Source organism: Melanerpes formicivorus, unplaced genomic scaffold, assembly GCF_026170545.1.
Source record: "Melanerpes formicivorus ecotype bairdi unplaced genomic scaffold, bMelFor1.0.p_v2 SCAF_8, whole genome shotgun sequence".
NCBI classification, from domain to species: Eukaryota; Metazoa; Chordata; class Aves; order Piciformes; family Picidae; genus Melanerpes; species Melanerpes formicivorus.
The window spans coordinates 23263312-23285692 of record NW_027142360.1 but is presented as its reverse complement, the minus strand read 5'-3'; the positions used below and the strand labels follow the sequence as shown (position 1 = coordinate 23285692).

The following is a 22381-nucleotide window of genomic DNA, read 5'->3' as shown; positions in this document are numbered from 1 at the left end:
ATTAGTTGTGGACTCTCCTCTTTGGAGGCCTTCTCCTTGCATTACGGAGCTGCACCTTCTGGCCAAGGAAGCCACAGTCCCTGAACCAGGAAGGTGAGCAGAGTGCAGGCAAGCAAAGAATTCCTCTCAGACTCTGGGCCTCCAGGATGAAACACCCAGCACCACCCGAGCCCAGGGAAAGCCTGCAGCCAAAAGTACCAACGGCCTGTCCCCCATGACTGAAGTGCTGCCTGAGGTCCCAACCTCGTCCCTGCTCCCAAGTGGAGCTCCTGCTGTCAGCTCCTTAACGAGGATGGCCTTACCTAGGACTTGCTAGGAGCTCACGAGACAGCTCTCAAAGCCACAAAGCTGGGGAATGGGCCAGGGGAAGAGGCTCCAGTCAGCAGGGCAGAGGGACTGATCTCTCCCAGGCTCTCCAGGAAAACCTCCCCTTAAAACGACGACCCCACATGAATCCCTAAGGACCAGGGCTCTCACCAGCTTCCTGAGGCAGCAGCTTGCAGGTCTTGAGGAAGGGCTTCAGTGGTCCTGACTTGTTCCTGGGCCATGCTTCTCAGCCTGGAATTTTCCACTTGGACCCTGAAAGGCAAGTACAGGCCTTAGCACAGAAGTCCACAAGAGCACAAATCCCAAAAGAAAAGTGTGACAGAACCCCACCTGAAGCCAAAGCATCTTTGAGAATCCTGTCTTACCTTGCTGGGACACAAGAAAACAGAATATAAGCCTGGCTCCACTCCTGGTTCCTTGCTGTTCCTCGCAGGCATTCTTCCAGCCCTTGGCTGGATGCAGTTCCTCTGCATGCCCCCAGATGCCCCTGCGGCTTCCTGGCAGTTCCCGGTTGCCTCTGAGGCGCTCCTCAGGCAGAAAGTTGCCCGATCCATGTTCTTCCTGATGGTGTTGATGCCCTTAGAGCAGACACACCTTTCTTCCAGTGCCTGCAGCTGTCAAACCACAGCAAGAATCCCCAGCAGTCAGCTCACATTGCGTCAAAAGGAGGGAACTGCTTTGACTCTCACATGGACTCTCAAGATTCCACCTTTGGTCCCAGCCCCTCTTCTACCTCTACACTGATTCCTATAGTGCTTTCAAAACCCTGCCCCAAGACTCCTCCTCCCCTCAGAAGGACACTCCATACTCTTTAGAGCCACTTGTTGGCTACTCCAACACAGTTGGAAGATCCTCCTGCTCCTGATGTCTCTCTGTAATTCCATCACAGTAAGGGGATAAAAAATGAGCCCCAGCACCACACTCCAGTCTTGTGCACTAAGACCACGTTAGCACAGCCCTCTGCCCTTACTTGAAGCGATGCAAACATGCAGGCAGCAAAGGCAGCAGTGCTGTGCCCCCCCCCAGCCCTGTCATCACAGCTGGCAGCACAGTGAACCCAGGCAACGACTGGAGAAGGCTCAATGCTCAGTGCTAGGAGCAAGGAGTGGCCTGCAGACCGAGGTCTCGCTCAGGGGAGATGTTTGTGCCTTGGAAGCACAGCACTGCTCAGGCTGGAAATGGCCTCATCTGGTCTACCTCATCTGTCCTCCCTCTGCTCAAAGCAGGCTCAGCCAGAGCAGGTCACACAGGACCATGCCCAAGCTGAGCATCTGCCAAGCATGCAGACTCCATCAGCTCTCTGTGCTACAAAGATCCACCATCAGGCTGAGCTGGAGGGCCTCCAGCACCCCCCCAGATTCCGAGGGGCTCCAGCCCATGGGATCAGAAGGTCGACTGGGGCACAGACCTGCGGCACCTGCCTGAGCTCAGTCACGGTGTCACCGTCTCCAGCTCTGTCTCAGCTGTGCTCCTCCAGAGCCTCATGCCCTGCACCCTGCTTGTTCCCCATCTCCTGGAAAGTCAGCTGGGATTCATCTTTCTCCCCGTGTATGCCGTCAGCTCTGCAGAACCTCTCTCCAGAAGTGCCTCCAACCTGCAAAGCAAGACTTGGCCTTTTTCACATCCTCCTGCAAGCAGCGCATCTGTAATGTGCTTGAAGGGCCAGAAGCTACTGAGAACGGCCAGCACTCCCTGCAGCACCACACGTCACTTGGAGGGCCTAAAGCTCACCTGAAGAGAGGAAGAAGAGACTTCCTTCCCTCCCAGGAGAGCTGCAGGCAGCCTGCACTTGCAGGGCCTTTTGCAGCTGTTGAACGCCAGGGGCTCACGGGCAGAAGCACCTTGCAAGCTCAAACACAAGGCTTGGCTTTGCTCACACGCAGTTCCGGGCACTTTTCACAGGAGAGGTCAGTGAAGCTCGACTTCTACTCAGTGTGGTACTTCCAGAGAGCACCACAAAGCCATGCCTCTTACCTTGGTCCTCTCCAGAGTGATGTCTTCCCCACGCTTCCTTCTGGGCTGCACGCAAGCAGCATTTCATCCGGGCCAGGTTCTCCAGCTCTGTGCAATCCCAACGGCACTTTCCCAGCAGAAGAGAGGCATCACACACAGAGCAGGGAACAGGATGCCTATGCACAGTGTGCAGACAGTGCTCTCCACAAAGGAGACTGCATCTCCCAAGTCCAGCCTCTCACAGCTCTCAGCTACAGATTCATAGAATGGCTTGGGTCAGAAAGGACCTTAAAGATCATCTCCTTCCCATCCCCCAGCACGGGCAGGGACAGCTGCCACTACACCTGGTTGCTCAAGGCCTCATCCCACCTGGCCCTGAATGCATCCAGGGAGGGAGCATCCACAACCCTCTTGGGCAACCTGTTCCAGTGTCTCACCACCCTTACTGCAAAGAGCCTGCCCATCACAGGAGTCATGCTGATGGCCACCAAGTGCCCACACACAGTCCAGCAAGCAGACACAAAGCACAGCAGCTCCAGAGGAATCAGGAAACATGTAGACTTTTACCCTGAGGGGGTCCTGCCCAAAAACCTGAGGGATTCCTCCACGCACACCTCATCTTGTCATCAAGTACCTGCCCACCAGAAATTGAAAGACCCAAAGCAGTCATTCCCAGAAGCTGTTCACATACCTCCCAACGTTGGCGTTCCTCTGCAGTCCACGCTGGCTCAAGGCTGGCTGTGATGGCCTCGGGGCCCTGGCAAGCCTACACCAGCATTCCCAGAAGGAAAAAGAAATGCTGCTAGGGCTTTCCTGAGAGGTGGTCAACCTCACGGCAGTGCCACCCAACCAAGCACATAAAAGAGTGCCCACAGAGGTATTATTCCCTTATAGTTGTGGACTCTCCTCTTTGGAGGCCTTCTCCTTGCATTACGGAGCTGCACCTTCTGGCCAAGGAAGCCACAGTCCCTGAACCAGGAAGGTGAGCAGAGTGCAGGCAAGCAAAGAATTCCTCTCAGACTCTGGGCCTCCAGGATGAAACACCCAGCACCACCCGAGCCCAGGGAAAGCCTGCAGCCAAAAGTACCAACGGCCTGTCCCCCATGACTGAAGTGCTGCCTGAGGTCCCAACCTCGTCCCTGCTCCCAAGTGGAGCTCCTGCTGTCAGCTCCTTAACGAGGATGGCCTTACCTAGGACTTGCTAGGAGCTCACGAGACAGCTCTCAAAGCCACAAAGCTGGGGAATGGGCCAGGGGAAGAGGCTCCAGTCAGCAGGGCAGAGGGACTGATCTCTCCCAGGCTCTCCATGATCCCAGCAGGGGTTGTTCTCTGCTTCTGCTGCCAGCAGCTTGTCCTCCATGCTATATACAGAAAGGAAGGAAACATATTTGGTATAAATACTCACACACTTGCACACTCTCTGCTGGAAGAGCAAAAGTTGTTCATGTGCCATTCTACCTGTATTCGTAGCCAGGGGGTAAAGGGGAACCTTTACATTTCCTCAAACCTAGGCCTGACTCTGAGGGACTTCAGAAATGTTCATGGTTAAGCTGATGACCTGAGAGCTCAGTGATCATCTAAGTGGGTATCAAGAGGGGGACAATGAAACTGGTTGCATAGCCAAAGCCTCTCAGCAGCTTGGAAAACTGCCCTAAACATCCATTGAGTACAGAAGGCACTGCCCACTCCTGACTGCTTCTTCTCGTCCAGCCTGTTGACCTGGAGTCTCTTCCACTCACCTGTGCAGCTGGGCCAGCTCGCCCCGGACTTCCTCCTCCTCCTCGGTCCTCAGCGAGTTGCAGGGTGTGGAAGAGCTGGAGCTGTGCTGCTGCTTCCACATCCTGCCGCGGAGGCCCTTGAGGCTTTTTTTGCCATGTTGGAAGTCCTTCTATAGAGGAGACAAGAAGAAGCAACAGTGGTGGGAGTGCTTATTTCCCTCTGCTTTTCCCCAGCTGCTTCACTCTAAAGGAGCTTCCAAAGGGAACCATTCCGTGTGTCAGGAATTACCCTTGCCACACAAAGATGCTGCAAAGAGCAGCATCTGCCTCCTGTCCCAGCTTGGGCAGGCCCTCATAGAGCTGGTGTTGTGGAAAGCCCTTGCTGCTGGGGTGTTTGTGCCCTGCTAGGCTCTGCCAGGTCTTCCAGAGTGGCTGGGTGGAGGCTTTGCCACGGGTACTGCTCGCCCCTTACTGCAGGCACATGTCCAGCCTGTTGAGCTGGAGTCTCTTCCACTCACCTCTGCAGCTGGGCCAGCTCGCCCCGGACTTCCTCCTCCTCCTTGGTCCTCAGCGAGTTGCAGGGTGTGGAAGAGCTGGAGCTGTGCTGCTGCTTCCACATCCTGCCGCGGAGGCCCTTGAGGCTCGTTTGTGACGTTGGAAGTCCTTCTATAGAGGAGACAAGAAGAAGCAACAGTGGTGGGATGCTTATTTCCCTCTGCTTTTCCCCAGCTGCTTCACTCTAAAGGAGATTCCAAAGGCAACCATTCCGTGTGTCAGGAATTACCCTTGCCACACAAAGATGCTGCAAAGAGCAGCATCTGCCTCCTGTCCCGCCTTGGGCAGGCCCTCATAGGGCTGCTGTTGTGGAAGGGGCCCTGCTACTGGGGTGTTTGTGCCCTGCTAGGCTCTGCCAGGTCTTCCACACTGGCTGGGTGGAGTTTCTGTTACAGGCACTATCCACTGCTCACTACTACTTCACACCCAGCTTGTTGACCTTGACTCTCATCCAGTCACCTATGCAGCTGGGCCAGATGCCCTTAGACCCCACACACTTGTAATTCGGTTCCTGCAGCTGTCAATCCACAGCAAGAATCCCCAGCAGTCAGCTCACATTGCATCAAAAGGAGGGAACTGCTTGGGCTCTCACATGGACTCTCAAGATTCCATCTTTAGTCCCAGCCCCTCTCCTACCTCAACACTGACTTCCTAGAATGCTTCCAAAACCCTGCCACAAGTCTCCTCCTCCTCCTCCCCTGAGAAGGGCACTCCATACTTTTTAGAGACACTTGTTTTCTACTCCAACACAGTTGGACGTTCCTCCTGCTCCCAATCTTTCCCCACGATTTCATCACAATAAGTGGATAAAAAAAGACTGGCATGCAGACAGAGGTGTAGATGAGGAGCTGAGAAGGAAAAAGAAATGCTGCTAGGGCTTTCCTGAGAGGTGGTCAACCTCACGGCAGTGCCACCCAACCAAGCACATAAAAGAGTGCCCACAGAGGTATTATTCCCTTATTAGTTGTGGACTCTCCTCTTTGGAGGCCTTCTCCTTGCATTACGGAGCTGCACCTTCTGGCCAAGGAAGCCACAGTCCCTGAACCAGGAAGGTGAGCAGAGTGCAGGCAAGCAAAGAATTCCTCTCAGACTCTGGGCCTCCAGGATGAAACACCCAGCACCACCCGAGCCCAGGGAAAGCCTGCAGCCAAAAGTACCAACGGCCTGTCCCCCATGACTGAAGTGCTGCCTGAGGTCCCAACCTCGTCCCTGCTCCCAAGTGGAGCTCCTGCTGTCAGCTCCTTAACGAGGATGGCCTTACCTAGGACTTGCTAGGAGCTCACGAGACAGCTCTCAAAGCCACAAAGCTGGGGAATGGGCCAGGGGAAGAGGCTCCAGTCAGCAGGGCAGAGGGACTGATCTCTCCCAGGCTCTCCATGATCCCAGCAGGGGTTGTTCTCTGCTTCTGCTGCCAGCAGCTTGTCCTCCATGCTATATACAGAAAGGAAGGAAACATATTTGGTATAAATACTCACACACTTGCACACTCTCTGCTGGAAGAGCAAAAGTTGTTCATGTGCCATTCTACCTGTATTCGTAGCCAGGGGGTAAAGGGGAACCTTTACATTTCCTCAAACCTAGGCCTGACTCTGAAGGACTTCAGAAATGTTCATGGTTGAGCTGATGACCTGAGAGCTCAGTGATCATCTAAGTGGGTATCAAGAGGGGGACAATGAAACTGGTTGCATAGCCAAAGCCTCTCAGCAGCTTGGAAAACTGCCCTAAACATCCATTGAGTACAGAAGGCACTGCCCACTCCTGACTGCTTCTTCTCGTCCAGCCTGTTGACCTGGAGTCTCTTCCACTCACCTCTGCAGCTGGGCCAGCTCGCCCCGGACTTCCTCCTCCTCCTCGGTCCTCAGCGAGTTGCAGGGTGTGGAAGAGCTGGAGCTGTGCTGCTGCTTCCACATCCTGCCGCGGAGGCCCTTGAGGCTTTTTTTGCCATGTTGGAAGTCCTCCTATAGAGGAGGCAAGAAAAAGCAACAGTGCTGGGAGTGCTTATTTCCCTCTGCTTTTCCCCAGCTGCTTCACTCTAAAGGAGCTTCCAAAGGGAACCATTCCGTGTGTCAGGAATTACCCTTGCCACACAAAGATGCTGCAAAGAGCAGCATCTGCCTCCTGTCCCAGCTTGGGCAGGCCCTGGTAGGGCTGGTGTTGTGGAAAGCCCTTGCTGCTGGGGTGTTTGTGCCCTGCTAGGCTCTGCCAGGTCTTCCAGAGTGGCTGGGTGGAGGCTTTGCCACGGGTACTGCTCGCCCCTTACTGCAGGCACATGTCCAGCCTGTTGACCTGGAGTCTCTTCCACTCACCTCTGCAGCTGGGCCAGCTCGCCCCGGACTTCCTCCTCCTCCTTGGTCCTCAGCGAGTTGCAGGGTGTGGAAGAGCTGGAGCTGTGCTGCGCCTTCCACATCCTGCCGCGGAGGTCCTTGAGGCTCGTTTGTGACGTTGGAAGTCCTTCTATAGAAGAGGCAAAAAGAAGCAACAGTGGTGGGATGCTTATTTCCCTCTGCTTTTCCCCAGCTGCTTCACTCTAAAGGAGCTTCCAAAGGCAACCATTCCGTGTGTCAGGAATTACCCTTGCCACACAAAGATGCTGCAAAGAGCAGCATCTGCCTCCTGTCCCGCCTTGGGCAGGCCCTCGTAGGGCTGGTGTTGTGGAATGGGCCCTGCTGCTGGGGTGTTTGTGCCCTGCTAGGCTCTGCCAGGTCTTCCACACTGGCTGGGTGGAGTTTCTGTTACAGGCACTATCCACTGCTCACTACTACTTCACATCCAGCTTGTTAACCTTGACTCTCATCCAGTCACCTATGCAGCTGGGCCAGATGCCCTTAGACCCCACACACTTGTAATTCGGTTCCTGCAGCTGTCAATCCACAGCAAGAATCCCCAGCAGTCAGCTCACATTGCATCAAAAGGAGGGAACTGCTTGGGCTCTCACATGGACTCTCAAGATTCCATCTTTGGTCCCAGCCCCTCTCCTACCTCAACACAGACTACCTAGAATGCTTCCAAAACCCTGCCACAAGTCTCCTCCTCCCCTGAGAAGGGCACTTCATGCTTTTTAGAGACACTTGTTTTCTACTCCAACACAGTTGGACGTTCCTCCTACTCCTAATCTTTCCCCACGATTTCACCACAATAAGTGGATAAAAAAAGAGCCCCAGCACCACACTCCAGTCTTGTGCACTATGACCACATTAGCACAGCCCTCTGCCCTTACTTGAAGCGCTGCAAACATGCAGGCAGCAATGGCAGCAGTGCTGTGCCCCCCCAGCCCTGTCATCGCAGCTGGCAGCACAGTGAACCCAGGGTCACATAAACCCCTCCATGAAGGTCTCCGTTCCCTCCTCTGGTTTGCTACAAAGAGGCCTGGGCCCCTGCCAGGAGATAGGCTTTCTCCATACCTTAGCTTTACGCCTCTTCAGTTCCTCCTCCAGCTCCATTATCCGCTTCTTTGAGGCCTTTAGGTCCTTCTGAAAGATTTTGTTATTCTCCTGCAGACGCTTGGCCAACAGCCTATGAAGTTCCAGCGCAGAGTCTGAGATTCGCTGCATTCGGAGAGCATGGTCTAGCTCCTGCTGTAGATCGCTGACCTTTTGCTAAGGAAATGGAGTTCCATGAGCATGGAGAAATCAGTAAGAAGCTGACAAGAGGAAAAAGGCTTTTACTCAAGGGATTATAGCATTAGGTGGGTCTTCAAAGGGGCCAACTGATCAAGGAACTCAATTCTGGCCTTCTACTCCACTCTCCTGGGCCTCCAGCTCATGTAGTGCATCCAGCCCTGTGGTCCCCAGCACAAGGAAGGCGTGAACTAGGAGGAGGGCCACAAAAGTAGTCAGAGAGCTGGAGCAACTCTCCCTCCAAGCAAGGATGAATAAGGCTGAATGAGTTGGAGCTCTTCAAGCTTGGGTAAAGCAGGCTGTTGGGAGATGTGTGGCGGTTTTAGGCTATGCCTTTAAAATTAGGTGACAGATTTTGAGCAGAAAAGTAGAAAAATAGAAACAAATCACTATTGGGTATAAGAGGGAAAAGAAAAGATTATTCTAAACAAATTCATTGGGTAAATATCTGGAATCAGAGGAGCTGTACCATAACAATTCTTTCCTTCTTTTCTCTTCTCTTCTGACCTCCGCTGTTTTTGCTTCCCTTGGGAGAGAGAATCTGCATGCTTGGGCTGGCCTTGGCTAAGTCTAACCCACTGCTTCTCTCTGCATTCCTTTTTCCCTTGGGACAGGGCGGTGGGGGCAGTGGAACAGCTTCCCTGGTCTCCTGACCAGGGTGTTTTTTGTGTTGTTTGCTAACTGTAAATATCTGTATACTATTGCACATCCTGTGTATTTTGTACACATTCATGGCATTCCATTGTAGAGTGTAGATTTTGCTTGTAAATACAGCTTCATATGCTTCTAGCTGAGTTGGTCTGGCAAAGTTAAAGCTGGGGGGGAAACTTCAAGCCACCAGAGAGATGTCATTACAGCCTTTCAACAGAGAAAGATGGAGAGAGGAACGATACTGAGGGCTGCAGTGGCAGGAGAGGGGGCAATGCTTTTAAAGTCAAGAGGGTAGATTTGATAAAAGGAGGAAATCCATTGGAATGGAGAGGGTGTGACACTGGAGCAGGTTGCCGAGAGAAGTTCACAGAGGCACTATACCTAGAAGTTGCCAAAGTCAGGCAAAACTAAATGCAGTCCAGGTCCTGGCGCAATCCCTTCCGCTCAGCAGCACTCAGTAGCAAGAAAACCTCTGTGCCCACAAAGAGGCTCCATTTATGACTCCCTGCAGCACTCTCTAACAGACTCACCTGCATGACTGCTTTAATATAGGCCTTAGCTCCAGCACATTTCTTTAGGTGGTCTTCTTCCTGCAGTGCAAAAGGAAAGTGAGGGAGAACACAGACAGAAGAGGAACCTGACTGGTATCAGAAATAGGACGAGGAAAGCGACTGTCCCCCTCTACATGTCACTAGTGAGGCTGTGCTTTGAATACTGCTGCAGTTCTGGGCCCCTCTCTACGATACAGACATTGAGTTACTGGAGTATGTCCAGAGAAGGGCAAGGAAGCTGGCAGGGGGTCTCGAGAGCAAGTCCTGTGAAATGTGCCTGCAGGAGCTGGGCTTGTTTAGTGGGAAGAAAAGGAGGCTGAAGGGAGACCTCATTGCTCTCCAGAGGGAAGTTCAGCCCTGAGGATACAGAAGCCTTGACTTCTGCATCACCTTTGCATGCAGAAGTGCAGGTTTCTGAGTGGAATCCTTATCTTTCTCATGCTGGCTCTTTAAACCTCTCCACCTTTTGTCCTGGTCCCTCACTTACATCTACACTGATTTGCTATAGTGCTTCCAAGACCCTGCCACAACACTCCTCCTCCTCCCCTCAGAAGGACACTCCATACTCTTTAGAGCCACTTGTTGGCTACTCCAACACAGTTGGAAGTTCCTCCTGCTCCTAATGTGTCCCTGCAACTCCCTCACAATAAGGGGATAAAAAGTGAGCCCCAGCACCACACTCCAGTCTTGTGCACTAAGACCACATTAGCACAGCTAGGATCAATAAAATGGCCTGCGGACCGAGGTCTCGGTCAGGGGAGATGATTGTGCCTTGGAAGCACAACACTGCTCAGGCTGGAAAGTGCCAAATCTGGTAGCACAGAGAACCCAGAGTCACATAAACCCCTTCATGAATGTATCAGTTCCCTCTTCTGGTTTGCTACAAAAGAGGCCTGGGCCCCTGCCAGGAGATAGGCTTTCTCCATACCTTAGCCTTGCGCCTCTCCAGTTCCTCCTGCAGCTCCGTGTTCTTCCTCTGCAAGGCCGCATTCTCCTCTTGCAAGGCCTTCACCTTCTCCTTATATGCCTTTCTCTCTTCCTTCCATGAAGCTTTCTGTTTCTCCAGTGCCACGTTCTTGTCCTGCAGCTGTTTGTTGGACATCTCCCGAACTTGCAGCAGTGATTCTACCCGATGTCTCTGGTGGAGAGCACGGGTCAGCTCGTGCCGCGGCTGTCTGACACTTGGCTAAAGAAATGGAGTTCCATGAGCATGAGGAAATCACTAAGAAGCTGCCAAGATGAAAGAGGCTTTTACTCAAGGGGTTATATCATCAGATGGGTCTTCCAAGTGGCCAGCTGCTCAGTGCAGGTTACTCTCCCCACCTATTCCACTCTCTGGAGGGAGAGGACAAGGGGCAATAGCTTGAAGCTCTATTTATGGCTTTCTGCTTCAGTCTGTGCAACACAAGCCCCTGTCTGCCCTTTTAACAACTGGCCCCATGTCTACAACAGCACAAAGTCAGGGTGCATGTGACTTTGAGCCACCTCCTCAGGGAGCCCATGGGCATCACAAGGGGAATGAAAAGTGGTGTGAAATATAGTGCAGGCCCTGGTTCAGTCACATCCAGGAGGCTGACTTCTGTGTTACCTTGGTAAAGAGAACTTCAGGATCCTTGCAGGAGTCCTTTTGTGCTTCTGCTGCTGGCAGCACTTCCACCATTCTGTATACAGAAAGGAAAAGGAAGGAGACACATTTAGTAAAAATATTCTCACACACTTGCACACTCTCTGCTGGAAGAGCAACAGTTGCTCATGTGCCATTCTGCCTGTTTTCCTAGCCAGGGGGCAAAGGGAAACCTTTACATTTCCTCAAACCTAGGCCCAACTCTGAAGGCCTTCAGCAATGTTCATGGTTAAGCTGACGACCTGAGAGTTCAGGGATCGTCTAAGTGGGTATCAAGAGGTGGACAAAGATTGTGGTTGCACACCCACAGCCTGCCAGGAGTGAGGAGAACTACCCAAATCATCAACTAAGTACAGAAGGCAGTGCCACTGTTAGGCATTGCTAGCTCCTAAAGCCCTGGAGAGTGCGTGGGATTTACCACAGGGACTGCCACGAGGTACTGCTCACCATTTCCTACTTCTTCACATCCAGCCCATTGACCTGGAGCCTCCTCCACTCACCTAGGCAGCTGTGCCAGCTCGCCCCGGACCTCCTCCTCCTCCTTGTTCCTCCGTGAGTGGCGGGGTGTGGAAGAGCTGGGGCTGTGCTGCTCCTCCCATGCCCAGTGGTGGAGGCCCTTGTGGCTCCTTTTGGCTTTTTGATGTCCTCCTATAAAGGAGGCAAGAAAAAACAACAGTGCTGGGAGTGCTTATTTCACTCTGCTGTTCCTCAGATGCTTCACTCTAAAGGAGCTTACAAAGGGAACAATTCAGTGTCTCAGGAATTACCCTTGCCACGCTGCTCCTTACCAGGCTGCAGGCCTGCTCCCAGGTTGTCTTGTTCTGGAAGCTCCACAGGGGGCAAGACACTTCTTGAACATCCTGAACGTGCCTGCATGATTTAACAGCACATGTGAGAACTGGCACAGACTCCTTCTTGAGCCAGTTCCACACACAAAGCCTTTCAGTCACATTGACAAGTGGCTTCAGCTAAAGCACATTTTGTTAATCTCAGGCTCCTCTTTCTCCAGGGCGGAAAGCAAAGCAAGTGGAACAGAGAGAGAGAGGCAGTGTCTGTCAGTGGGGAAAGGGATCCCCAGCACCACTGCAGCTCCACTCTGCATTTCAGCCCTGGTGCTACAGAAGGGTGACTTCTGCATTACCTCTACAAATGGAAGTACAGGATCCAGCCAGGAGGAGATGCTATATTTCATTTTCCCTGGTGCAGGCAGCTTTTCCCCAATGCTGCATAGGAAAAGGAAAGAAATACAACTGGTTAAAATACTCACAGTATCACAGACTCTAGTGGAAGGGCAAGAGCTGTTCATGTGCCATTCCACCTGTATTCATAGCCTGTGGTAAAGGGGAACACACCCACCCCACACTTTCAGCCACCCCTCACTGCTCTACTAGAGTATCCAAGACTGAACTACTGCTGGCACGTTCATGCTACAGGTGCCTGTTCTTGTCCATGGAGAAACGTATCCCTGCTGGCTACAGTCTCTTTTCATAAAACCTCTTTCAATTTCAATGACCAGCAGCCTTAAAAAGCCCTCAGGCACACTCTGGCTGCTGAGGGCTCTGCTGAGGGCTCTGGTCTCCCCTGATCAGTGCTGCATGCAAGGAGTCTCAGAGATGGAAGGGATGGCTTTGATAGCATCTATGGGAAGGCGGTGCCATGTCTTTCTGCTAATGTGTGCCCCACTCAAGCCTGGCAAGAGGAAAGGAATCCCCTGTGCTTGGACAAAGGGCTGCTGAGCTCCAGAGAAGACTCACTACAGGAACCAGGCTGGCAGGTGCGGCAGCAGAGAACAGCATCTGCCTCCTGTCCCGGCTTGGGCAGGCCCTCGTCGGGCTGGTGTTGTGGAAGGGGCCCTGCTGCTGGGGCGTTTGTGTCCTGCTAGGCTGTGTCAGGTCCTCCTGACAGGTTGGGTGGAGGCTTTGCCACGAGGTACTGCTCACCATTTCCTACTTCTTCACATCCAGCCCACTGACCTGGAGTCTCCTCCACTCACCTCTGCAGCTGCGCCAGCTCGCCCCGGACCTCCTCCTCCTCCTTGTTCCTCCGTGAGTGGCGGGGTGTGGAAGAGCTGGGGCTGTGCTGCTCCTTCCTCGCCCAGTGGTGGAGGCCCTTGTGGCTCCTTTTGGCTTTTTGATGTCCTCCTATAAAGGAGGCAAGAGAAAGCAACAGTGCTGGGAGTGCTTATTTCACTCTGCTGTTCCTCAGATGCTTCACTCTAAAGGAGCTTACAAAGGGAACAATTCAGTGTCTCAGGAATTACCCTTGCCACGCTGCTCCTTACCAGGCTGCAGGCCTGCTCCCAGGTTGTCTTGTTCTGGAAGCTCCACAGGGGGCAAGACACTTCTTGAACATCCTGAATGTGCCTGCATGATTTAACGGCACATGTGAGAACTGGCACAGACTCCTTCTTGAGCCAGTTCCACACACAAAGCCTTTCAGTCACATTGACAAGTGGCTTCAGCTAAAGCACATTTTGTTAATCTCAGGCTCCTCTTTCTCCAGGGCGGAAAGCAAAGCAAGTGGAACAGAGAGAGAGAGGCAGTGTCTGTCAGTGGGGAAAGGGATCCCCAGCACCACTGCAGCTCCACTCTGCATTTCAGCCCTGGTGCTACAGAAGGGTGACTTCTGCATTACCTCTACAAATGGAAGTACAGGATCCAGCCAGGAGGAGGTGTTATCTTTCATTTTCCCTGGTGCAGGCAGCTTTTCCCCAATGCTGCATAGGAAAAGGAAAGAAATACAACTGGTTAAAATACTCACAGTATCACAGACTCTAGTGGAAGGGCAAGAGCTGTTCATGTGCCATTCCACCTGTATTCATAGCCTGTGGTAAAGGGGAACACACCCACCCCACACTTTCAGCCACCCCTCACTGCTCTACTAGAATATCCAAGACTGAACTACTGCTGGCACGTTCATGCTACAGGTGCCTGTTCTTGTCCATGGAGAAACGTATCCCTGCTGGCTACAGTCTCTTTTCATAAAACCTCTTTCAATTTCAATGACCAGCAGCCTTAAAAAGCCCTCAGGCACACTCTGGCTGCTGAGGGCTCTGCTGAGGGCTCTGGTCTCCCCTGATCAGTGCTGCATGCAAGGAGTCTCAGAGATGGAAGGGATGGGTTTGATAGCATCTATGGGAAGGCGGTGCCATGTCTTTCTGCTAATGTGTGCCCCACTCAAGCCTGGCAAGAGGAAAGGAATCCCCTGTGCTTGGACAAAGGGCTGCTGAGCTCCAGAGAAGACTCACTACAGGAACCAGGCTGGCAGGGTGCGGCAGCAGAGAACAGCATCTGCCTCCTGTCCCGGCTTGGGCAGGCCCTCGTCGGGCTGGTGTTGTGGAAGGGGCCCTGCTGCTGGGGCGTTTGTGCCCTGCTAGGCTGTGCCAGGTCCTCCTGACAGGTTGGGTGGAGGCTTTGCCACGAGGTACTGCTCACCATTTCCTACTTCTTCACATCCAGCCCACTGACCTGGAGTCTCCTCCACTCACCTCTGCAGCTGCGCCAGCTCGCCCCGGACCTCCTCCTTGTCCTCAGTCCTAAGCGAGTCGCTGGATGTGGAAGAGCTGGGGGTCTGGTTCCGCTTCCACGCCCAGCGGCGGAGGCCCTTGTGGCTCCTTTTGGCTTTTTGATGTCCTCCTATAAAGGAGGCAAGAAAAAGCAACAGTGCTGGGAGTGCTTATTTCACTCTGCTGTTCCTCAGATGCTTCACTCTAAAGGAGCTTACAAAGGGAACAATTCAGTGTCTCAGGAATTACCCTTGCCACGCTGCTCCTTACCAGGCTGCAGGCCTGCTCCCAGGTTGTCTTGTTCTGGAAGCTCCACAGGGGGCAAGACACTTCTTGAACTTCCTGAATCCTCCTGCATGATTTAACGGCACATGTGAGAACTGGCACAGACTCCTTCTTGAGCCAGTTCCACACACAAAGCCTTTCAGTATGGAAAGATGGAGGGAGACTTTTTCCCGGGGCTTGTAGCACGCGGACAAGGTGCAATGGGTTTGAACTATAAGGGGACAGAGTGGAGACAAGGAAGAAACTTTTTGCATTGAGGGTGGTTCAAGATTGGACCTGGTTGCCCAGAGAAGTGGTGAGTGGCCTCATGTGTGCAAGAGTTTAAAGTCAGGCTGGATGCTATATTGACCCAACTCTTCCGGGTGCCCATTGGCATCACAACGGGAACGAAAAGAGGTGTGAAACACAGTGCAGGTCCTGCTTCAGTCCCATCCACTCAGCAGCACCTCAAGCTGAACTCAGAAAGAGCCACTATGTGCACAGCCACAGGCTTAATGATGGCTCCCTGATTCAGATTCTGTCCCAGAATCAACTGTCTATGACCCTTTGACAAGTGGCTTCAGCTAAAGCACATTTTGTTAATCTCAGGCTCCTCTTTCTCCAGGGCAGAAAGCAAAGCAAGTGGAACAGAGAGAGGGAGGCAGTGTCTGTCAGTGGGGAAAGGGATCCCCAGCACCACTGCAGCTCCACTCTGCATTTCAGCCCTGGTGCTACAGAAGGGTGACTTCTGCATTACCTCTACAAATGGAAGTACAGGATCCAGCCAGGAGGAGGTGTTATCTTCCATTTTCCCTGGTGCAGGCAGCTTTTCCCCAATGCTGCATAGGAAAAGGAAGGAAATACAACTGGTTAAAATACTCACAGTATCACAGACTCTAGTGGAAGGGCAAGAGCTGTTCATGTGCCATTCCACCTGCATTCATAGCCTGTGGTAAAGGGGAACACACCCACCCCACACTTTCAGCCACCCCTCACTGCTCTACTAGAGTATCCAAGACTGAACTACTGCTGGCACGTTCATGCTACAGGTGCCTGTTCTTGTCCATGGAGAAACGTATCCCTGCTGGCTACAGTCTCTTTTCATAAAACCTCTTTCAATTTCAATGACCAGTAGCCTTAAAAAGCCCTCAGGCACACTATGGCTGCTGAGGGCTCTGCTGAGGGCTCTGTTTTCCCCTGATCAGTGCTGCATGCAAGGAGTCTCAGAGATGGAAGGGATGGGTTTGATAGCATCTATGGGAAGGCGGTGCCATGTCTTTCTGCTAATGTGTGCCCCACTCAAGCCTGGCAAGAGGAAAGGAATCCCCTGTGCTTGGACAAAGGGCTGCTGAGCTCCAGAGAAGACTCACTACAGGAACTAGGCTGGCAGGTGCGGCAGCAGAGAGCAGCATCTGCCTCCTGTCCCGGCTTGGGCAGGCCCTCGTCGGGCTGGTGTTGTGGAAGGGGCCCTGCTGCTGAGGCGTTTGTGCCCTGCTAGGCTGTGCCAGGTCCTCCTGACAGGTTGGGTGGAGGCTTTGCCACGAGGTACTGCTCACCATTTCCTACTTCTTCACATCCAGCCCATTGACCTGGAGTCTCCTCCACTCACCTCTGCAGCTGCGCCAGCTCGCCCCGGACCTCCTCCTTGTCCTCAGTCCTAAGCGAGTCGCTGGATGTGGAAGAGCTGGGGGTCTGGTTCCGCTTCCACGCCCAGCGGCGGAGGCCCTTGTGGCTCCTTTTGGCTTTTTGATGTCCTCCTATAAAGGAGGCAAGAAAAAGCAACAGTGCTGGGAGTGCTTATTTCACTCTGCTGTTCCTCAGATGCTTCACTCTAAAGGAGCTTACAAAGGGAACAATTCAGTGCCTCAGGAATTACCCTTGCCACGCTGCTCCTTACCAGGCTGCAGGCCTGCTCCCAGGTTGTCTTGTTCTGGAAGCTCCACAGGGGGCAAGACACTTCCTGAACTTCCTGAATCCTCCTGCATGATTTAACGGCACATGTGAGAACTGGCACAGACTCCTTCTTGAGCCAGTTCCACACACAAAGCCTTTCAGTATGGAAAGATGGAGGGAGACTTTTTCCCGGGGCTTGTAGCACGCGGACAAGGTGCAATGGGTTTGAACTATAAGGGGACAGAGTGGAGACAAGGAAGAAACTTTTTGCATTGAGGGTGGTTCAAGATTGGACCTGGTTGCCCAGAGAAGTGGTGAGTGGCCTCATGTGTGCAAGAGTTTAAAGTCAGGCTGGATGCTATATTGACCCAACTCTTCCGGGTGCCCATTGGCATCACAACGGGAACGAAAAGAGGTGTGAAACACAGTGCAGGTCCTGCTTCAGTCCCATCCACCCAGCAGCACCTCAAGCTGAACTCAGAAAGAGCCACTATGTGCACAGCCACAGGCTTAATGATGGCTCCCTGATTCAGATTCTGTCCCAGAATCAACTGTCTATGACCCTTTGACAAGTGGCTTCAGCTAAAGCACATTTTGTTAATCTCAGGCTCCTCTTTCGCCAGGGCAGAAAGCAAAGCAAGTGGAACAGAGAGAGAGAGGCAGTGTCTGTCAGTGGGGAAAGGGATCCCCAGCACCACTGCAGCTCCACTCTGCATTTCAGCCCTGGTGCTACAGAAGGGTGACTTCTGCATTACCTGTACAAATGGAAGTACAGGATCCAGCCAGGAGGAGATGTTATCTTCCATTTGTCCTGCTGCAGACAGCTTCTCCCCCATGCTACATATGGATAGGATGGACATACAACTGGTTAAAATACTCACAGTGTCTCACAAACTCTAGTGGAAGGGCAACAGCTGTTCATGTGCCATTCCACCTGTATTCATAGCCTGCTGGTAAAGGGGAACAGACCCACCCCACACACTCAGCCACCCCTCTCTGCTCTACTAGAATATCCAAACTGAAATACTGATGGTCTGTTCATGCTACAGATGCCTGTTGTTGTCTGTGGACTAATTTATCCCTGCTGGCTACTGTCCCTTCTGATAAATTCTCTTTTAATTTGGGGCCCAGGATTATTTAAAAGCTCTGTGGCTGATCAATGCTGCATGCAAGGAGTCTCAGAGATGGAAGGGATGGGTTTGATAGCATCTATGGGAAGGCGGTGCCATGTCTTTCTGCTAATGTGTGCCCCACTCAAGCCTGGCAAGAGGAAAGGAACCCCCTGTGCTTGGACAAAGGGCTGCTGAGCTCCAGAGAAGACTCACTACAGGAACCAGGCTGGCAGGGTGCGGCAGCAGAGAACAGCATCTGCCTCCTGTCCCGGCTTGGGCAGGCCCTCGTCGGGCTGGTGTTGTGGAAGGGGCCCTGCTGCTGGGGCGTTTGTGCCCTGCTGGGCTGTGCCAGGTCCTCCTGACAGGTTGGGTGGAGGCTTTGCCACGAGGTACTGCTCACCATTTCCTACTTCTTCACATCCAGCCCATTGACCTGGAGTCTCCTCCACTCACCTCTGCAGCTGCGCCAGCTCGCCCCGGACCTCCTCCTTGTCCTCAGTCCTAAGCGAGTCGCTGGATGTGGAAGAGCTGGGGGTCTGGTTCCGCTTCCACGCCCAGCGGCGGAGGCCCTTGTGGCTCCTTTTGGCTTTTTGATGTCCTCCTATAAAGGAGGCAAGAGAAAGCAACAGTGCTGGGAGTCCTTATTTCACTCTGCTGTTCCTCAGATGCTTCACTCTAAAGGAGCTTACAAAGGGAACAATTCAGTGCCTCAGGAATTACCCTTGCCACGCTGCTCCTTACCAGGCTGCAGGCCTGCTCCCAGGTTGTCTTGTTCTGGAAGCTCCACAGGGGGCAAGACACTTCCTGAACTTCCTGAATCCTCCTGCATGATTTAACGGCACATGTGAGAACTGGCACAGACTCCTTCTTGAGCCAGTTCCACACACAAAGCCTTTCAGTCACATTGACAAGTGGCTTCAGCTAAAGCACATTTTGTTAATCTCAGGCTCCTCTTTCTCCAGGGCAGAAAGCAAAGCAAGTGGAACAGAGAGAGGGAGGCAGTGTCTGTCAGTGGGGAAAGGGATCCCCAGCACCACTGCAGCTCCACTCTGCATTTCAGCCCTGGTGCTACAGAAGGGTGACTTCTGCATTACCTGTACAAATGGAAGTACAGGATCCAGCCAGGAGGAGGTGTTATCTTCCATTTTCCCTGGTGCAGGCAGCTTTTCCCCAATGCTGCATAGGAAAAGGAAGGAAATACAACTGGTTAAAATACTCACAGTATCACAGACTCTAGTGGAAGGGCAAGAGCTGTTCATGTGCCATTCCACCTGTATTCATAGCCTGCTGGTAAAGGGGAACAGACCCACCCCACACACTCAGCCACCCCTCTCTGCTCTACTAGAATATCCAAACTGAAATACTGATGGTCTGTTCATGCTACAGATGCCTGTTGTTGTCTGTGGACTAATTTATCCCTGCTGGCTACTGTCCCTTCTGATAAATTCTCTTTTAATTTGGGGCCCAGGATTATTTAAAAGCTCTGTGGCTGATCAATGCTGCATGCAAGGAGTCTCAGAGGTGGAAGGGATGGGTTTGATAGCATCTATGGGAAGGCGGTGCCATGTCTTTCTGCTAATGTGTGCCCCACTCAAGCCTGGCAAGAGGAAAGGAACCCCCTGTGCTTGGACAAAGGGCTGCTGAGCTCCAGAGAAGACTCACTACAGGAACCAGGCTGGCAGGGTGCGGCAGCAGAGAGCAGCATCTGCCACCTGTCCCGGCTTGGGCAGGCCGTCATAGGGCTGGTGTTGTGGAAGGGGCCCTGCTGCTGGGGCGTTTGTGCCCTGCTAGGCTGTGCCAGGTCTGCCAGACGGGGTGGGTGGAGGCTTTACCAGGAACTGCTCACCATTTCCTACTTCTTCACATCCAGCCCATTGACCTGGAGTCTCCTCCACTCACCTCTGCAGCTGCGCCAGCTCGCCCCGGACCTCCTTCTCCTCCTCGGTCCTCCGCGAGTCACAGGGTGCGTAAGTGGTGGTTTTGTTGTGCTGCTTCCACACCCTGCAGAGGAGGCCCTTGAGCCTCCTTTTGGCTTTTTGATGTCCTCCTATAAAGGAGGCAAGAAAAAGCAACAGTGCTGGGAGTGCTTATTTCACTCTGCTGTTCCTCAGATGCTTCACTCTAAAGGATCTTATAAAGGGAACCATTCAGTGTGTCAGGAATTACCCTTGCCACGCTGCTCCTTAGGAGACTGCAGGCCTGCTCCTAGCCTGTCTTCATCAGGAAGTTCCTCTGTGGTCGTGATATTGATTGGACTTCCTGAATCCTCCTGCATGATTTAACGGCACATGTGAGAACTGGCACAGACTCCTTCTTGAGCCAGTTCCACACACAAAGCCTTTCAGTATGGAAAGATGGAGAGAGGCTTTTTCCCGGGGCCTGTAGCACGCGGACAAAGTGCAATGGGTTTGAACTATAAGGGGACAGAGTGGAGACAAGGAAGAAACTTCTTGCACTGTGGGTGTCTTAATACTGGACCTGGTTGCCCAGAGAAGTGGTGAGTGGCCTCATGTGTGCAACAGTTTAAAGTCAGGCTGGATGCTATATTGACCCAACTCTTCCGGGTGCCCATTGGCATCACAACGGGAACGACAAGAGGTGTGAAACACAGTGCAGGTCCTGCTTCAGTCCCATCCACTCAGCAGCACCTCAAGCTGTGCTCAGTTATAAGAACCACTATGTTTGGCAATGCCAGCGACGAGCAGTGTGAGCAATGTGGCAGTGCAGGCCTAGAGCCTGACATGGTGGTAGGCCATGCGCAGCATAAACGCAGAGCCAGCTAGCAGTGTAGCAAACAGTGCTGTGCCTGCAGCATGTAACTAAAACAAGACACTGGTAGCTATAAACATGGACAGTTATCTTGGGACAACAGGACATGCACCTGCATCAACAGCCTCATTGTGTCATTAGTAGTTGGACCAATAATCTGTAATAGTGCAATGTGTGGTCATCATCGGGAACCAGTGGAGCCATGCCAACAAGGGACTCCGAGTTTATATAAGTTGTAGCAGTTCCCTCGCTATGCACTTCTGCCTTTCCTGTCTCCTGTTTCTTCTACACTTTACTGTGCTATACTTGCACTACAGGCCTGCTCCATAGGCCTGCACCTCAGGCCTGCACCATCGGCCTGCAACACTGGAACAACAAAGGAACAATACTTGATCATATTGGTCAGCCGTATTGATTCCAATCTCCGTTGTCCAATAACTATGTGCACAACAACAGGTTTAATGATGGCTCCCTGTGTGCAGAATCACCTGTCTGCCCCTTTGAAAAATGGCTTCAGCTGAAGCACATTTTGTTCATCAGAAGTTTCACTTTCTCCAGGGCAGAAAGGAAAGCAAGTGAGAACAGAGAGAGAGAGGCAGTGTCTATCAGTGGGGAAAGGGATCCCCAGCATCACTGCACCACCACCCTGCATTTCAGCCCTGGTGCTGCAGAAGGGTGACTTCTGCATTACCTCTGCAAGTGGAAGTACAGGATTCAGCCATGGGGAGTTGATACCTTCTCTTTTTCCTGCTGCAGGCATCTTTCGCTCAATGCTACATACAAAAAGGAAGGTAATACAGTTGGTAAAAACACTCAAAGGGTTTCACAGACTCTAGTGGATGGGCAACAGCTGTTCATGTGCCATTCTACCTGTATTCAGAGCCTGCTGGTAAAGGGGAACACACCCACCCCACACTCTCAGCCACCCCTCACTGCTCTACTACAATATCCAAGACTGAACTACTGCTGGCATGTTCCTGCTACAGGTGCCTGTTCTTGTCCATGGAGGAATTTATCCCTGCTGGCTGCTGTCTCTTCTCACAGACTCCCTTCTCATTTTGGGGCCCAGGATTATGAAAAATTCCTCAGGCACACTATGGCTGCTGAGGGCTCTGCTGAGGGCTCTGGTCTCCCCTGATCAGTGCTGCATGCAAGGAGTCTCAGAGATGGAAGGGATGGCTTTGATAGCATCTATGGGAAGGCGGTGCCATGTCTTTCTGCTAATGTGTGCCCCACTCAAGCCTGGCAAGAGGAAAGGAACCCCCTGTGCTTGGACAAAGGGCTGCTGAGCTCCAGAGAAGACTCACTACAGGAACCAGGCTGGCAGGGTGCGGCAGCAGAGAGCAGCATCTGCCACCTGTCCCGGCTTGGGCAGGCCCTCGTCGGGCTGGTGTTGTGGAAGGTGCCCTGCTGCTGGGGCGTTTGTGCCCTGCTAGGCTGTGCCAGGTCTTCCAGACTGGCTGGGTGGAGGATTTATTACAGGCAGTGTCCACCGCTTACTACTTCTTCACATCCAGCCCATTGACCTGGCGTCTCCTCCACTCACCTCTGCAGCTGGGCGAACTCGCCCCGGACCGCCTCGGTGCAGGGTGTGGAAGAGCTGGTGTTGCGGTGGCGCCTCCACACCCTGCCCAGGAGCCCCATGGCTCGCTGCATGTTGCGGCGGGGAAGATGCGGCGGGGAAGAGGGATCTGACACTCCCGGGGTTAGTAGCCGCAAGACTAACCCCAGGGGGAAAAGGAAAAGGGGAGGGTTAGGGGAAAAAATGGAATTCTTTAGGGAAGACCAGAAGCTCGCGTCCGACTCTCTACACCTCCACACACCGTCTCCTAGCAACGTTGC

At 52.9% G+C, this 22381-nt stretch overlaps 1 protein-coding gene across 1 annotated transcript; it reads right to left on the bottom strand.

The window, feature by feature from the left end:
• Nucleotides 1-6445: 6445 nt before the first annotated feature.
• On the bottom strand, nt 6446-22183 carry LOC137442782 (uncharacterized). The gene is made up of 25 exons (XM_068141757.1): nt 22086-22183; nt 20929-20977; nt 19937-20039; nt 19670-19817; nt 18865-18946; nt 18512-18593; nt 18224-18371; nt 17414-17495; nt 16663-16744; nt 16375-16522; nt 15523-15604; nt 14772-14853; nt 14484-14631; nt 13631-13712; nt 13278-13359; nt 12990-13137; nt 12138-12219; nt 11764-11866; nt 11497-11644; nt 10961-11033; nt 10301-10558; nt 9352-9411; nt 7955-8149; nt 6860-7007; nt 6446-6511 (listed from the first exon to the last, which is right to left on the bottom strand). The coding sequence occupies exons 1-24, from the start codon at nt 22181-22183 to the stop codon at nt 6909-6911; spliced, it is 2664 nt and encodes an 887-aa protein (XP_067997858.1). The 3' UTR covers nt 6446-6511; nt 6860-6908.
• Between the last annotated feature and the right edge of the window lie 198 nt (nt 22184-22381).